Below are 18,954 nucleotides of genomic sequence, written 5' to 3'. Positions count from 1 at the left end.
AGAAACTAAGACGGGGAAAAGGAGAAGTAGTTGACTATAATTCTATGCGAAAAGGGGAGGGCAAATCTCCGGCAAAGTCACTTTCCACGGCAAAAGGTGTTATGAATCACTAATTATCTGAAAGGTCATGGTTTTGGAAAGGGGATATCTCCCTCTCTCTCTCTCATTTAATCTCTCCCAGCTCTCCTCACATAACACTCCCTCTCTAAATTTGCTTGTTTTTTTTCCCCATTTTGGGTGATGGCCAAGGAAGGAAATGAGCCAGTAAACACAAAGTGAGGGTCAATAAAAAGAGAGCACAAAGTTTTTGAAGGACTTTTCCCCTTGTATGACCCCCTCCACTTTCCTCCCCAAACATTTGTCCCACACGTAGATGTATCTAAACAATTGTGCAGTATTCTTTGATCACCGTGAAATTCAATGGAATTATTAATGCCATGACTCATGATATCTATGCATCATGCCTGTAGCTGACATGTGTTTGGTCTCTAGTTGTAATCCATTGTCAAGGAAGACTTGGCAGATTCCATGCAAGGTCTCAAAATCCTGTAGATAAGGGGTTAAGGGACGAAACAGTCTGGGAGCTCTTCTAGATTTAAGGGACCAGTTTGCATTGAAAACAAAAAATGTCACAGCCTTTCCCAATAGTATACCCAGAAACTAGATCAAATATTGACACAGTACTTATTTCTCACAGTGTACTATGTACTATATTTTCCAACTTCCATGAGATCAGCTTCTACTGTGTAGAGATGATTTGATTCAAACCCGGAATCTAAATGGGATCACTTTAAAAGCTGCTCAGAAATATCAGATATTTCACAAGTTAAAACAACTGACAAGCACTGGTGCATTAGCCACATATAACACAGATGCTTTTGTAAATAAATTAGTCTGATTCGAGGGATTTTAGGGGTAAAAGATATGAAAAACTTAAACTGCACTTGATGTGTATTAATTTGAACACATAGATGAGCCTGAAGCCATAATGGTTAAGGTTCGAAGGGCTCTGATGGAATCAGACTCCCCTTGGCTCAAATGACTTGCTCCTGCAAGTCTTGACTGGTGATCGAAAATATGCATGTACACTTTGGACATCTCTATGGAATCTTGGGCAGCTATTTCATGCATGGAGACCATAAGACCCTGACACATGAAGCGCTGCAGTGCAACAGTCTACTGCCATCTACGGATCGCTGATGCATTTCGCTCAGTCACCAAGGCTGCCATTGACTTCATGCTGGCACGGTAATCGCAAATCGTAATCGTAAAGAGTTGGCGGAGGAGAAGAGTTAGGAAGGGGGTGGTTACCTGGCAGAGTAAGGTTGTAGGGGGGTGAGTGTCCCGTGAGTGGGCGTTCCAGAAATCGATGGGCCCGACCCCACTTACCGACACCGAACCGGACGGGGTGGTCGCATCTGTGGTCGTCGAGTCTTCGTCACCGTCGTTCTCCTCGTTGGACTCATCGCTGGACCGGGCCTCGATGTTCCGCATCACCGTGCTCTGCGAGACCCTGGCCCCGGGATCCAGCGCCGACTTGCCGTCCACTGCCCGCGAGTCCACGAGCCCCATCATCTTTCCGCTGCTGTCATCGGCAGACATGTTCTTCACGACGCTGGCGTCCATTATGATGTCATCGCGGGAGTCGCGCGGACGCTCCCTGACATTGATGATCTTCTCCAGGGGCAGGGAGAGGTCCGGCTGGCTGCTGCCGTCCCCATCTTCGTCCCTCTCCTGCGGACTCTCCAGTCGCTGCGACGACCTCGAGGGTGACGGTGATGGGGAACGTATCAAGGAGGAGGATGACGATGACGACACACCGAGCCGATTTTCCTCCATCTCGACCTCGATGACCTGGGAGGACCGGTCCTCGTCAGTTCTCCGTTTCGTCGGCGCGTAGATTTTGTGGGAGTAGTACGGAGGCGGGCTGACCTCGTCGGTGGGCGTGTCGTAGTCATGGACATTAGGGAAGGCAGGCACTGAGTTTCCTGGAGAGGGATTAATAAGGGCAGCAATGAATATCTGACCCAGGCCTGGTGCAGTCACTCAAAGTAGATATCAAAATATTCTTACATTTCACCTTCTAGTTTGACATACCATATGTATTGAAATGACAAGTCATTGTGCCATACCACTCCTTAGCTTTGTGATATTGAATTTGCATCAGTTTTTCTTCAGCAATCATTGCATTATTTCATCTCTACTCCATGAGCAAGTTTGATTTCTTTTAATGACTGGAACTAACGAAAATTCTCGATTGATTCTCTGATTGATTGATTGATTGATTGATTGATTGATTGATTGATTGATTGATTGATTGATTGATTGATTGATTGATTGATTGATTGATTGATTGATTGATTGATTGATTGATTGATTGATTGATTGATTGATTGATTGATTGATTGATTGATTGATTGATTGATTGATTGATTGATTGATTGATTGATCGATCGATTGAGCAGTTCATTTGAGCAAATGCATGTTTGTATTAGGGCTCATAGTTGTGTATAAAGTGCATTGACAAGTAACTCAAAGATATAGAACAGTATTCTGAACTTACGCAATTTGAATAGATAGCCGAGTCATTTGTTAAGGTGCAGTTATCATTGACATTTTTTATTTAATTTCATATTCTTCTTTCTTGCAGACATAATGTAATTCTATAAACAATTTTATCATACATCAGACATCCTACATTTTGAGATCTGAACTGTGCTCATATGCTCACATGCTTATATCTCTTTGATAATCTAGCAATTGTGCACTGCATATTATAACCACACACCACTTCCTGACACATTGTCATTGAAATTATTTATTTGATGAGAATTCTAAACACATTTGATTGCATATTCTAAAGTTTAGGAATTACTCACCATCCCCCCCCCTAACTCTCTGTCTCCTCCCCCCCCCCCATCTTCTTTTTTCTCTCTCTTTTATTTATCACTGTCAGACCAAAAAAAATATTCTGTAAGGTCAAAAAAGAGAAATTTGTCTGTCTGTCTTTCTTTCTCTTAAATCATATATCACTGTCAAATGGAACAATATGTGACCCGCTACAACAAAAGGATCCTAAAGTCGCTGACGGCTGAGCCGAGAAAATCGAGCTTGAAGTCGCATCATCAAAATTGGTCAAAACAATCAGATTTCTGTTTTGGCATGATTTTGTAGTCTAGTGTTTGGTCTATCATCTGCCGAAATTTGGAAGCTAAATGGTCAAAGGAAAGGCAAGAAATTGCCGTTTTTCTGGGCCATGATTTTTCCGACTTTCGACGTAAGAGAAGTGTGTCCGAAGATTTGGATTTAGTGTGGCAGCCAGACTCCGCCCCTAGCAACAAGGGAGTGATCTTATCGGTCAGTGCGTGGCATCTTGATTACTGATTGGTTGTGCGTAGACCGCTGGCGCTAAGCTTGAATGAACACCGCGGAGGTCACTAGGAGCATACCCTCTATTGTCAAGCGGTGAAAACTGTCTCGCCTCCCCTTGATCATGATATCGTGGGAAGGGAAACTTTGAAGGCGTTTTTATTGAAACTCTGATTTCCTCAACCACTTGACATGCGCTCATAAAATCATTGATATCTCCGCAACCGAGTGCTTTTATGAGTTGTGCTACATTGTATATATGAAATTAAAGAAGAAGAGTACGGGAATAATGTCATGCCATGTTCAGAAAATTGTCCTCCCCGACTTTCGAATCCTTTTGTTGTAGCGGGTCACATATGTTATGAGATATCTAAAAAAGGGAGAGAATTCTCACATACCTGCAGGCAGCTGATACCTCAACAATAAACTGAAAATGTAGTCAACATATGAGTATTTTTGTTTGCTTTCCATTGCTGTCTATCTAAACCACAAAGCTACTATAAAATGCAGATGTTTTCCAACATACACCTAGCATACCCTGTTGGTTTATATTACTATCACTCTTAGTGGTGCTGGGAGAGCTGTCTATCAATCGATAAATATATAACATACTTTATTTCTTCATAAACCAATTCATAAAATAAGACAATCCTTGTTAGAATTGTACAATTTAGCTGATCACCACCCCAACCCCAAAGCAATCTAGCCTAAGGTTATCTAAAATAAATATCTTAAGGTATAGACTGGTGACAAAATCATTAAAAAAAAAAAACATTTCAACACTTCCTCCCTCCCCCTCCAAAATAAAAAATTCAGCTGGTTTGAACTTTTTCTATGATTATCCTCACCAGTTACTTCGTGGTCTAAGCGACATATTCACAATAAATCACATCAAATAGCTCAACATAAAAACACCTAAAGGCTTTCCAAGAAAGTTTTTTTTCCAGCATAGTCATTTAATTTTGATGCAAATAAAGCATATAAAAGATGGGAAGTAAAACTATGACATCACACAACACTTCCTGTGGTATATGAAAGGAAATAATCAATACCACAGATGCACCTCCTTCACAAAAGTAGCATAAATCCAGATGTTATTAAAAAAAAAGTGGGGGCACATACAAAAATCTGGTTGAATAATTGAGTGTACCTTGCAGAATGAAGGAAATAGGATGCAATTCAGACCACGGACTAAACCTCTAAATTTGAAAATGAGGGCTGCCTCTTGTAGAGTCAAGGTTGAGCCAATGTGGCTAATAACACACACTGAACCATAACCCATGACTGTATGAGAGATCTCCCATGAGTCAGTAGGTAAAAAACAAACAAACAAGTGGCACTAATGATGAAGTGAAGGTGATGATGTGGCTCAGTCACAAGAATGTCTGCCTTGCAGTCAACTCACTTGGGTATGATATCCATTGAATCTAAACTGAGCGATGGTGTGACTGTGTGATCATACTGTTTCCTCCAGTAAGAGGCAAAACACTCTGTCCCTCACATAGGACATTAACTCTCTGCCTGTCACATTAATTAATTGGTACACTCTACAGGTGGAATCTTCAGAAATTGAAATTCATGGGTACTGTGACTACGCCCCTTCCCCCAGCCCCCTAAGAATATATTCTTATATACTGCATGCACCCGTGTGACATGAGAAATATGTGAACATACACACATACCTTTATATTGCCTCTCTCTGTCACTTCTTCTCCTTTCATCTGCATATCTCTGTAAGGGTAGAATATAAAAGAGATATTTAATGCAATTATTAGGGAGAGAGAGAGAACAGATTTATTAGAGATAAGAATGTGGATATCGTGCTATGACAGATTTTTTGAAATAAATTGTCACCCTCTGTACAAATGCATTTTGCCGTGTGCCCGTGAGATTGACGCGAGTTGCTAGGCCCATATACAGTATAACGTGCGCCTCGCGTGCATTGGTGTCTTTTTCACATGCACACCTTCCTTGAATTAAATGCGTTTGGGTTATTCTCCCATGCATATGACAATTTGTAAGATCACAACTGCCCACCTATATTTTAAACAAACATGTCAGGAAAAGGGAACTACTGGAATGGAAGAACATAAACAAATAGTCAAAGAGAATTAGGAAATGAACATCATATATTTGAGTGATACATTTGTAGAACTGATATATATAACCATAAGCAAATAAACTGCCCATTGATTCATAGTTAATATCTAAATTTCACAGAATTGGAGACAATGGGCTATATCTCCTTGAAGTGTTCGTTGTTTGTTTGTGTTTAAAAGTAAAGTGAAGTTGTTATTTCCTCATCATCCAAGGTAATGACCCACTTTTTGAGGCATTGCTGTGAGGTTTCATGCTGATGCTATCTCATTTCAGTAGACTGGATATACAATGTGTAGCCCACATTCAGTACAGTCACATACATTCTCTCTTTTTTTTAGACAATTTCCTAGTAATAGTAGCTGACTTCAAGTTACCTTGGCATAGTTTTCGAGATATTTTCTGAAAGTCCAGTATAAAGTTGCAATATCAGAAGGCATGCATCTCTTGCAAGGATGTATCAAGTATCAGAAATTTGATTTTCTAACTTCCGCAAAGCTAAACATTACAGTCTATGCATTAAAGCTTTATTGCCAATGAAAAAAAAAAAGTCATATCCAACAAATGCTTTAAAGATGGACACATGTATATGGACATTTGTCTGTGGATGTCAACAGCATTTGCTCGCATCTAATGACATACATCATGACATTAACTACACGTTACATATGTGACCGTGCACCTCAAAACGAACATAAAGTCGCACACACGGATTTTGCGTAAGGACTGAAAATAAGTGAAATGGGTCAACCTAGCCGAACTTGACTTTTTCATATTTTCTGAAAGAGCGGGTCTTCTTTTATATTATGCTAAAATTTGGTATCATAAAACGGGCAGGAAAGTGTGTTTTTTTGGCAGTTTACCTCGAACATTTTTGGTAGAATAGTGTGATTAGGTGTGTCTTTAGAATCCCTTTTTCATTTCTGAAAAACCTTGTCCACGCTCTTCACTTTCAACTCTAATAACTTTTGAAAGGATAAGGCTACTGATTTGAAAGTTGGCATCAATTATGGACAGAATGTGTTAATGAGGCATGCTTAATTTCAGTTTAATCTGATAATCCCTTCATTGTTGCTACTCTGGTGGTTTACTTCCTGTTTTTTGTCCCATTCATCGCACAGCCAGCGCAGTTTGGTAAAGATTAAGACACTGTACTTCAGAGCCTCTTTTCTCAGTTCACACTTTTCCTGAGTTTGTGCTTTCTTTCCAATATTTACATAGGTTATGAGAGTCCATTTGATTTGAGTTATACATCATTTTAAAGCTTAAAGTCTGCTGTTTCAGAATATGGTCTTAACTAAAAATTCATGTCTGGCGACTTTTTGTTTGTTTTGAGGTGCAGGGTCACATATATTTTGTAGGTATTGTCAAACATGTCATGTGTACGCCCTATGATCAATGACCTGCAATAGACTGCCTGTGGCGAGTGAGATATCATGTCACTTTTCCCCAAAAATCATAGCACTTTTTTCACCTAACTGTGATTGTATAATAGTCTAACAGTTGAATGTTTGCTATCTATTTCCTTTGCCTTATTATTTGTTTTTACATTTCCCCCATCTGGCAGGTTACACACAGAAATTGCAGCTGCAGCGCATCAATCGGCAAGAGATTTTTGCAAGTCACATCGGAGCAATTATTCCAGGGTAAATATAGACACCCTTCGGGCCGGAGGTAAATTGGCTCTGGACATCCAACGAGGAATTAAACAGCACAGTGGGAAAAGCTGAGAAACCAAGAAATCGACTGGACTGTTCACAGCCAAGTCTCCAATTTGAATGTTCATAGAAATGCGGATCATTCCATGGGTAACACGCCAAGGAAAATCATACCTTCATGCAATGTACAGTGTGTGGCTTAAAAGGGAAGTTTTACTAAACACCCACAGGGATTCAGCGAATGCAAAAAGTAATGTTAATTGTGAAACATTCAGTGGAAGTCTGACGAAAATAATATAAAGTCCTTCCAAAGTTATGAATTTCTAGAGTTATGATCGTTTCCATGTGCTGCCCTCTTTCAGCAAAAACTCTGCAACAGGTTGTGATTCAAAAGTGTAGAACAATACAGAGAAAATGAAAATGAAATATTACAGCTCAATGGGGTAAGAGCACCATATCTCAGTGGTTATGAGCACTGGTCTGGTAATCTGGAGGTCTTGGGTTCAAATCCCAATGGAATCCCATTTTCTTTGCACATTTTGCATTTATATCAAATATTCACTTTGTTATTAAAACAAAGAAGCACACTTCCCCTCCAGCTATGTGGATCATGCTGAGAGAAGGTGGATGAGATCATGGCAACAGCGAAGAGAAGGCAATGCATATCATTACAACAAGTCACATGACTTAAAGGTGTCTCTTGATGCATTCTGTTTATGACGACCTCATCAGTTTAAATATCTACATGTAATTCTTTACCAATGAGAAACATCTCATGGACGCAAAAGAGATGATTGGGAGTTCCAGTCTTTAGCTGTTGATGTGTGAATCTTTAATTCTCTCCAATAAAATGTCACTGGATATTGCATCTTTGCGTGCAGAGCTGAAGGCAGGGGATGCAGACAGATGTAAAAGAGTATGCATGAAGAGATATTGCTTTAACCCTTTGCCAACTGTGACTCTTTGCTTCTGTCAAAATGATGGAGGTTCCCGAATCTGGGAGGGAAGTGGTTAATCCCAAGCTGTCGAGGTGCCATCAACCGACAGCCCTGATTGAAAGGATGCGAAACCTACACAAATCTATGTGTCACATGACAACAACCACATTGACAGGAGGGGGGGGGGGTTCCTTTGTATTCTTTCCTACTCTCAAAAGAAGGATAATAGTCTGAACCTTGTCACAGTTCTCAGTCTGGAAAACTCTGGAGTGGGTGTGAATTGGGCGGAAGTCATTGGCTGTTACACGTGATCGACTTAATTATGTTATGAAAGCGGGGATGCACGACAATAAAGTATCATGTGATTTGAGGCTATAATACTACTGGGTCTGCTTTAATCGTTACTAGTAGTTAAATGCCACAAAATTGCTAGTGGTAGCACATACACCCTTCATCAGATGAAAACAAAAGTATTGAGAACACGTTAATAGTGAAAACAAATGCATAGTATTCATACTGAATGACCTTGGGGTTGGAAAAAAATGGTGATGACACATCAATATCCTCAATCTATATGACTGCGGGAGAATGCGGGAGATCAAAGTAGACGATCTTTACCGCTGCTATGTTTGTCTTTCCCTTTTTTTGTGCGCATATGTTTGGGAGTGCGTGCGTCAGTTTGGGATACTCGATGGTGAACTGCTGAACTTGAATCATATATTTGAGGGATGTGAGGGGCAGCTTACACAAACAAGATGACATAAAACGAGGCTGGCCCATTATCACTATCTGTGACCATGCATCATAAACCAACAAAAAGTTGCATGCACTGATTTTGTGTGGGAACTTTAATAAGTGAAACAGGTCAACCTACTGTAGTAAATTTTCAGTTTTTCATATTTTCTGAAGGAGCAATTCTTCCACATTATTCTAAAGTTTTAGATCTTAAAACAAATGGGAAATTCTATCAACTATATTCTATTCAATAATAATTCTATTATAATTCTATTATATTCTATTCAATTCTACTAACTTTTGAAAAGATGATGCTACTTCTTTGAAAGTTTGCATTAATCATTGATAGAATATGTTAATAGAGCATGACCAATTCAGTTTAATCTGATAATCCCTTCGTTGTTGTTGCTATGAAGTTTCACATCCCGTCTTATGTCCCATTCATTGTGCAAAACACAGCTCGGTAAGATAAAGTGCTTGAATATACTCCATACTTAAGAGCCTCTTTTCTCAGTACAAACTTTTCCAGAATGTGTGCTTTCTTTCCAATACTGAAATACATGTAGGTTAGGAGAGTCCATTTGAATTGAGTTATACATCATTTTAAAGCTGAAAGTTTGTTCTATCAGAATCTGTTCTTAACTAGAAAATCCATGTCTGGTGACTTTTTGTTGGTTTTGTGATGCAGGGTCACATTTGTGTCTATGGGAAATGTGTGTTGTAGCAAAATCTGTCTGTCCTCAATGGGTTAAAAGAAATGTGAGCGGGGTAAAATTATATGAGTGGGAGGATTACGGACAATCACGTGGCTTGGTACAGTTTTTAAGCAAAACCATTGTCTAGTTTACAGTCCTTTCACCTGCACTTAGGAATGAGCCCATACAATTAAAACGCTTCCTTTAAAATGAAAAAAAAAAGAAGATTTTGTGGATTTTTGCCAGATCATAGAAAACCACCTTGCACTGCACAGACACAACTTGAAGCTGGATCAGAAATAGGCAGCAATTTCCAAGAACAATTACCTTGAACTTATTTTCAAACTGGCCCAATAAAAAAGTGTACCAATAAGAATGTACAAGAGGAAAAAATTTACTCAGTAGAGAAAGTATATTATCTACATTTTCTTTTTTTTTCTACTGAAATGAACAGCCAAGTATTTAAAATGTTGATAGCATTGGAATTCACATTTTTCATCATCAATGTATTTGCTGTTTGACTGTTGCTATTTTTTTTTTTTGCTTGTGTTGCCAAACAAAATGCCTTTGCAGACAAACTATACCTATAGCGATGAAATAGGATTGTGCACACTGCGTGAAGTTTCCAAGCGACGATATGCCGTGTGTATGAAACTGTAACCTGCTATTATAAAGTACTTCCCCTGCTCACCTGATCCCTTGAAGCGCCCCCATTGGTGACGAGCGGCCCAAGCGTCATGCTGCCCTGTTTCCTTCTCTTCTCTCTCTCCTGTTCGTGTACCTATTGAGAACAGAAGTAGGGTTGAAAAACAAAAATGGATTGGGAGTAGATGCAAAAGATGAATAAAAAGTGAAACTGACGACTCAATAGATAATTTTCATTGTTCTACACAGGTTTATATACAGAAAGGTGATACTAGCAATTGCTCTTTTTACAATTACTGAAGGTGGAACCGTAATCATTGTTACAATTTACTTTTGCATTCTAATTTTTCCTTACAAAGAATGAAGAGAAGAATGTTTTCGAATAAAATTGATACTTTTACTTTCCCAAAATAATTCTTTGAAGTAGCAAAGCTTGAAGCCATCACTGCCATGACAGCATTTCAGTGTGATTTCATTAACCCACTCAACACCACAGCTTTCAAGACACTGTTAGCATTTTTCCAGGAAGAATTGCAGATAGTAACAACAGACTTGATTTACAGTAGCACATTTTACATGTTATCAAGTCATGAGGCTCTGTAGACACTTACCTGGATTACAGTTTATTTCTTATTTCTCTTCAAGTTATGATGCACAATGTGCATACTATTGCACAATATTATTGCATGATCTACCTGTGCCTGTCCTACTGTAAAAACACTATATTTTTGCAGCATGAAATTTTCGCAAATTGAAGCTGACAGCCTTTTTCGTGACATGAAATTTTTGCAAGTTGTCTCTGACATTTAATGCATAGAGTGATGACAAGAACTTTCGCGTCCATTTTAATTTTGCGAATCTTGGTTCTCGCAAAATTCACGAAATCAAAATGCACGTTAATATTCCTCGTTTTACAGTATATCAAAGAAGCCGGTACGACATAAAGATGTTGTGTGCAGTGACATGAAACTTGACAAAGTCTACTGCTAATAGAAGCAATTAGGCCTAATTCCCCTGTGCTCAATATTTGACTGGTCAATCATCAATGGGGACCAATCACTCTTCAGTTTTTCAACCAATAGCCAACTTTCTCCTATGTCCTATATTCCGCGAGCTGCAATTTCTATTAAGCCTGACGTGGGCAGCAATCGCTGGGCTGCCCACCGCTTTCTGTGGCTCTCTGATAGCCAAATTTGACAGGCCTATAATTAGAACTCATCTGAAGCATGAATCTGAGATGTAAAATGACACTTTATCCAGCTCACCCCCCCCCCCCCCAAAAAAAGTTTGTAATAGCTAAATTTTTGATATGTACACAGGATCACGGCAAGTCCCTAAGGGTGTCATGCTTGCTGATTTTCAGTCCTGTAGTTTGTTTTCATCTGAGCAATCATACTTTACACTGGTTGCAGGCTTGAGTATGTAACAACATGCTACAATGCAAAATTCTCTCTAAACAGAGCTACAGCCTGCACTGGAAAAGATTCCATTCCAATGAAATCCAACAGTTGTAAGATTGAGACAGAGTTGAAAGTGAAGAGTATGTTGAGGGTTTCTAAGATAAGAAAAGGGGACCTAATCACACTATTCTTTAAAAAAATTCTACAACAACTGCTAAATCACAATTTTTAGTTTGTTTTACGATCCTGAAATTTACAATAATGTAGAAGAGTTATTGCTCTTTCAGAATAAAAAAGAAGAAGTTAAGATTGACTAGGTTGACCCCTTTTACTTATTTTGAGTCCTCACACAAAATCAGTGCATGTAACTTTACGTTGGTTTTGTGATGCATGGCCACATCTAGTTGGCAAGATTTTAATCCATGGAGAATGAACTGATTTTGCTATAACGCGCATTTCCCACAGACACCTGCCCAAGTATTCTCGCGAGTCATCTTTAATGGATTAAACTACACAAACCAGGATTAGTGAACAGAAAATGTGGACAGAACCATTGAAAATGAACTTTGCTTGCAATTGGAAGCCTTGTGTGTATTAATTCTGTGTTTTGATTCATAAAGTATCAATTCCTTGGTGGTCCGAGATATTTCACAAAAAGCACAAAGTACATCACAAAAATGGAACCATGTATTTCTAGAACAGGAAAAAAAAACCCACCTCAATGCAACATCATCAATCCACTGAAGCAAATATTCTTTCTTGTTCAGTGAAAGAGCTGAAGTCTCTTCTTTTGTCTTTTTTTTCTTACAGCATGCCCTAGCATTTACAAATGAAAGGTTCATTGTCTCCTTAATGTTCAATGTTTCTGTGCCTTTCAAGTTCATCTTCATGCATGACAATCATGAACTTTGCTGAATTTGCCCATGAATACCATTTGTTTCTTTCTGTATGTGGGTGTATGTATCTAGAACATTAATGACAATAGATAATGCATCCTGTGAGTTTCTGACATTAACGAAGAAAACGAAAAGGAAAACAGGTTGCATTAACTTTGGGAGCATTATGTGGCCGCCAGCCATCGAAGAAACCATTGTCTGGAAAGGATGTTACAACTGAGCCAAACGGCATGATGACATGCGGTTGCCATGGTGACAGCACATTGCTAGAAGCCAGCACCTTTTAGAGTGATATTCATCTGCTAATACCCCCCCCCCCCCACTCCCCTTTGAGAGTACATTGTGTGCAAGCATTGGATTTGGGTACAGGTGCAGAAGAAATAGGGAAGTCAGCTGGGATGTTTTTGACTTAGTCACCAATGAGCTTCAGGAGAAGAGTCATCCTTTCGTTTTATTTCTTTTCCTTTTTTTTTTTTGGGGGGGGGGGTCTTTTAATGTAAGCTTGATGAGTGTTACAAAAGGTTGTTCACCTGAGATGAGTGGTATCGGGAGACTGTTGAATGATTTCACAATGGACGAGAGTCATAGAGAATGCTATACTTGTAGAGTTTTAAAGAAGAAAAAAAAAACAGCAGCAACTCATCAATGTATACATTCTGAAGTGTCATTGGAGCACTGATTGAACATCAATGCGACTTGAAATTTCTAATGCACTCAAATTAAGTGAACTGTCATCATTCTTTACTGATTATTACCCAGTAGGTTACAATCATTACAAGGAAGAAAATTGCAATGTTGAATGATTCGTCAAAAAAAAAAATAAACTCAGTCATTTCTTTAAAAATTGAAAATTTACTATCTCTACTACAGCCTTTCCATAATGTCCACAAATGCTCCAAATGTCACATTATAGATTTTGTTTTTGAAATCCATTATTCAATATTGATTGGGCAATTTGAATGGACATGAGCCTGGTGGTCTCATATCCCATCTGTAATTGACTGCACCTAAACATCAAAGTTCATTTTTCTCAAAACCGTATGCATTCAGTAGAACTACAGGCTTGCACAATTGTTTTTCTTTTTTTTTTTAAGTTTTGGATATTAGCACCACAATGAGACGATGATCAATGTTTGTCAACTTTATGTGATTTTTTTGTGGTGGGATGTTAGGCTTGATGAAACAGCTTCTATTTTGAATGAGAATGGTATAATTATATGACAGAAGGACAATTTGGATCTTTGTCAAATTTATCCCTCTGATCACATGAACGACGACAAATTCAGGGGTTTCAGGGATGAGCACCTAAAGCTTTCCATAGCTCAGTCAGTAAGAGCACCAGTCTAGCAACTCGGAGGTCTCGAATTTGAATAATGACGGCAAGGAATCCCATTTTCTTTGCCTATATTCTGAAATTAAAAATACATATTTGCGTGTTGTTATTTTTCATGTTGGTTCAGACGAGCACGAAATTCGCCAAGGAAATGCACGTGACGAATGTTCCACATTTTTAAAGCACGCTAAGTAGGCCGACCACATTTACCCTTCGCGGAAACGAGAGTTTGACTTGTGCCATTTGATTTCGCCTTCACCTTGGAAGCGAATTAATCCGCCCATTTGCGGGCACCCAATTTTAAAACACTCCGCCACCCTGATAAGACATGTGCTATTAGTAGAGTCTAACATGACATTGTATGACAGGTGTATGTTGTGCCTCTATGTGGGCAGAGGGGCACATTTTTAACTCCTTTCGTGGGGGGGGGGGGGAGGGGATTCTAGTTTATCCCCAAACAGTTGGATATGGTAGGAAACATTATCTTCTTAATTTATAGAGTTCAATCGAGCTGATCTGCCTGATTATTAATTATTCATCGGCGATAAATCAAACTGGATACTCAAATTTGAAGTTTTGGTGTGATATTTCTAGTGGTAGAAGGTGTGGTCTATCTTCTGACAAAATTTCAGACAAAATCTGATATAACTTTAGAAAAGAAGTGGCTTTGCCGGTTTACAATTGACGGTTAATTGCATGTAACGTGAAACTTTGGATGCGTTTTTGTCAGAAATAACTTCTGTGCAGTCTATGGAGGTCTTGGCCTGTTCAATTTATTAGCGACGAATTATGGTAGTCCTGGGAAAAGTATACCCATGAAACTCATAGATTCATTTTCTATTGTATACATGTATGTTTTTGTACTAACTGTAGATAAACTGTTTCTAAATTATCACAGCAAATTTTTCTTGAGGGGGAAACTTTTGCGGAAGGTTTTCATGTGTGATTTCAGCAACAATTAATCTCCCTTTTCTTTATTTCATTTTTAAAGAAAAGGGCTTGTCAGAAGGTCTAAATTCTGATCTTGTACAGTCCCATTAAGTTTATCATAGTTATCTCATATTCTCTTTGAATTGCTTGGTGACACTACTTTAAAGTGAAATGCTGTACACCATCCTTTAAATCTTACTCATCTAAGCCAAATTCCTGGATGTATCTTTCATTAGTTCCGAGGTAACAGGGAGGGTAACATTTCACAGGGCAGGAAGCCCCCTCTTTCTTTCTTGCCTGCTGCCTCAAACCTCCTTTAATTTATCCCACCCCTCCTACCCCTACCCTACCCAAGCCCCATCCTGCCTTAGCCCCCCCCCCCCCCATTATTACTGCCACTATGAATAGATATGACAGCAACAAGGCAGATAAGTTTACTCACAAAGCAAGAGTACAGTGGGTTCTTTGTGGTAAAGATCTTCGTACAAGTTCTTAATCCGTTGCTTACGAGAACCTAATGTGCTGTGCACCAAATCCGTGGGGAATTTTTTGATGATTTAGAAAATGGGTTTACGAGAAATCTGTCCAATTAGTGACCAAAATGTGTATGGATGATCAAAAAATATGCTGTGTGTTGGTTTTTGTTCTTTGTCTTTTGTTTTCTGTCTACTTTAATATACAGTCAAGTGTCGACTCTGGTTCCCTGACATTTGCTCCTGTAACAAATGCTCCCAGGAAATATCTGCACGCTATCAAAACCAAACATGATTTCTACCTACAAACATAACCCTAACCCTAATCCTAATCCTCACATCAAACTAAACCTTAAACCCTATCACAACCCTAACCCTAAGTCCTTGGAGAAAATAAGACCGGAGCAATTGTCGCAGGAGCAAATGTTGTGTCACCATCGACTCTGCTTGCTAGTAGTGTGCTGGGATCTCAGACAAGTCAGCACTGTCCGTCTTCTGACATAGAGGGCTCTCCTTCATGTTCTGCTTTTCTCGATGTCTTCTTCATGCAATGTTATCATTCTACATTTTTAACATCCTTGTGCATTTAAAAGGATTATGAATATTCAAGGAGTCTGAGAAGCTCTAAGAGAGGGAGCTATCGTTGGAGAATCGAATATCTCACCCTGTTCCATAGTTCATCCTGCCCGATGGATCCGGACTTGAACTCCGTCATGATAGTGGCCAGCTCCTCACACGTCAGGTTGCAGTTCACAGCTAGCCATTCATCTGGATGTAGGAAAGAAAGTAGCAAACCAAATCAAATATAGAAACAAACACTGAAAAAAAAAGACATTTAAGTCAAGCACTCTAGCACAATTTGCGCTGATGGAAAATCCATGCAGGAACACACTCACATATTTTCTTTTCTTCTAAAAACCCACTCCAAAACTTGTGGATTCTCCAGTCTTCATTTATTTGTATAACATTTGAAGTAAAAAAAAAATGCATCGTCTGCCAAGGGGTACTACAAACAAGAAAACTCCAATCTTTGGGAAGGTCTGTTCATAAGGATAGTCTTTCTTTGCTGGCACTTTCCAACTCTCCATTCACTCATTTCAAGCTGGTAGAGACCCTTGCTAACAGGATGAGGTACTTTGTGAAATTCAATCACTATTCATGGATATGATTATCATCTGTCAGGAATCACAACAGATGTCTGAAAATGTTGTGTTCAGATATCCATGCCAATCAGCAAAAAGTACAGTTACAGGCAATGTTTTACGAAACAAAACGGACAAATTAATGCAGTATCTATTGAGATTGCCTCTAGTTGAGTTCTCAATTGTAAATGCTAATGTTACCAACCAAAGTTCAAGTTTGCCGACTCATAGCCGATTTGTAATGTTTTGTTTTTGTTTTACGTGCCACCTTTCAACCCAGTTGTGTCTGAGATATAAACTTGGTCAATTTTCCTTGCAATTCATGTAACCTGGAACTTTCTAAAAGTTATTTCATTGGCTTTATCAAGCTTTGGTCTCTTCTCTCTCGTAACGCCTTTAACTTGTTGAGGACGAGCCCGGAGTATACTCACGCAGGTGTCTATGGGAAATGCATGTTATAGCAAATCAGCCTGCCCTCAACAGGTTAATCTCCTGTTGTCATTCTTGTGACATACAACATTTCTTCTTAATACCAAGCACTTTTCCTCTCCTATTCCAAAAAAGGAGAAGAAGAATGTACTTACATTTATGAATCATTTTAATATTTCTCAGAGTTGTACTTTTCCAATGTATCTTTACCACAAAGGATGACTCAATGCTACAGGGCAGCTGGTTGTCAATTTTCAGAATGGTCAAATCCCCTTCCACCCTCTCTCCTCTTCCCCCTCCCCCCCCCCCCCCCCCCCACTTTTCACACCACGTCAGCAAAAGGACTCGGACAGTTCATCTGAGTCAGGGGCAGAAGACAATGACTACCTGTACACAGGCAAATGACAGAACAAGAGCATGTCATAATTTAGCAATTGTCACATCATCTCCACCTGAATTCCACTTAGGGCAAATGGACTTGAGTGATGGAGAGGTTACTCATATAGCATAGAGCCCCTAGACCTCATGCATTATTTCCTCTGATATGATCATGGCTGACTTTTCTTAGTCCTCACACAACCTCTCCTAGGATCAAGTTTCATGCAACATAAAATCTTGCTAGTCTTGTGGCAGGTTGTCATGACAACCCAGTTTGAAAGAAAAGGGGTGAGGAAGGACAGAAGGGTGCACACCCCTATTACATAATCACAGGTTGAGCACCTCAGTGATGACTGATAGACATATGACAGGGAATATAGTGATGCAAACAGACTTTATGATTATGTAAGTGATACACATTAACACTGCAACAAGTTTGACGAAAATCGGTCTTGGGGTTTTCAAAAAGAAGATGAAAATGTAAAAAGTTTATGCACGACGCACAATGGACGCCGGACGAAGGGCAATCGCAATAGCTCACCTGAGCCTTTAGAGCTAAAAAGGCCAAATCGTTAAGGATGAGCTGATTTTGTTTTATCACATATTTCCCATAGACACCTGCCCGAGTATACTTGGGACTAGTCTTCAACACGTTAATAAGTGATGCGTTTCTAAGTTGAAAGGGGGGTGGTAAATAGGACAAAGCTGACCCCCCCCCCCCCCATAATAACATTACAAATTCATTTAAAAAAAAATGATGCATCTATCTTGCACATTGTTGCAAATGATTTACAAAATCCTTGATACCTCCAAATAAATCCCCTTCTTCTTAAACCTTGCAAAACATAGAGCAAAATGATAGGGGACAAGTTTTTTTGTTTTTTTTTTGTTCAGAGGGAAAGAAATGTCGTACAAAAAAAAAGGAGAGAAATAACAAGCCTTTCAAATTGAAAACAAAATGACAGGTCCTTGGATGAATGTTGATGACTCCTGAAGTTCCCAATTATGCTGGGCAATGCATCTGGAACAGTAGCACCCTCTGGTCTAAATTCTCAAACAGGATAATCGACAAATTTCCTGATGGGGGAAATTAAGAGCAAATCTTTTCTCACTGACATACGTCATTCCATCTCCTTACCAATTTTTGTGTCTCCTTCCCCCCCCCCCCCCAAGAAAAAGAGGAGAGCTCTATCTCTTTTCCTCTATCCTCTTCTTCACACACTTCCATAAGTATATTGATACTAGACTCAGAGTCAGACATTAAAGGGATAGCATAGTTTTGGTTGTGATCCTATTAACCTGTTGAAGACGAGTCCCAAGATTACTTGGACAGGTGTCTATTCGAAATGTGTGTTGTAGCAATATCATATTAGCCTGTCCTCAAAGGGTTAACAGGTGGGTCCCACCTTTTATTCAGACCACTTTGTGTTGGTTATCCCTGCCGTCTGAGCCTTTTCAAAACCAATTTTAATCAAATAGATTTCGAATTCCTTTTAGAATTGCATGCTCTTTCCTATTCCAGATGTAGTCTCTTATTATCTTATTACAAAAAAAAATTTCAAGCCTCATCACAACCAAAACTATACCATCCTTTTAACATACCTTGTTTTCTCTCCGTCTCTCTCTTTCCTCTCTCCTTTCCAAATTTTTCATTATCATGGCCTGGCTTGTAATACTAACACATTCAAATTTCATGCACACCTTTATACTAACAAAATAATAATAAAAAAAAAAACAAGCGAGTTTACTGGCACACTGTTTACTATGCCAGTTTACTAGCATACTCAAATTTATGGATACTTTTCTTCTCTGGACGACACTAAAAAATTATTCCAT

The 18,954-nt window shown here is 39.1% G+C and overlaps 1 protein-coding gene across 1 annotated transcript in view; it reads right to left on the bottom strand.

Annotated features, from left to right (window-relative positions):
- The window catches only part of LOC139730217 (SAM and SH3 domain-containing protein 1-like), a 184,050-nt gene that overhangs the window by 34,199 nt on the left and 130,897 nt on the right, over positions 1-18,954 (bottom strand). Inside the window, exons 7-10 of the mRNA XM_071641114.1 lie at positions 15,834-15,937; positions 10,184-10,273; positions 5,052-5,100; positions 1,312-1,988 (exon numbers count right to left, since the gene is read on the bottom strand). Coding sequence (XP_071497215.1) covers positions 1,312-1,988; positions 5,052-5,100; positions 10,184-10,273; positions 15,834-15,937 — 920 coding nt within the window. The remainder of the gene's footprint in view (positions 1-1,311; positions 1,989-5,051; positions 5,101-10,183; positions 10,274-15,833; positions 15,938-18,954) is intronic.

Source organism: Diadema antillarum, unplaced genomic scaffold (assembly GCF_040938485.1).
Source record: "Diadema antillarum isolate AM-2024a unplaced genomic scaffold, OU_Dant_1.0 seq00000298_RagTag, whole genome shotgun sequence".
NCBI lineage: Eukaryota > Metazoa > Echinodermata > Echinoidea > Diadematoida > Diadematidae > Diadema > Diadema antillarum.
The sequence above is the reverse complement of the archived record's forward strand: the minus strand, read 5'-3'. Positions and strand labels throughout refer to the sequence as shown.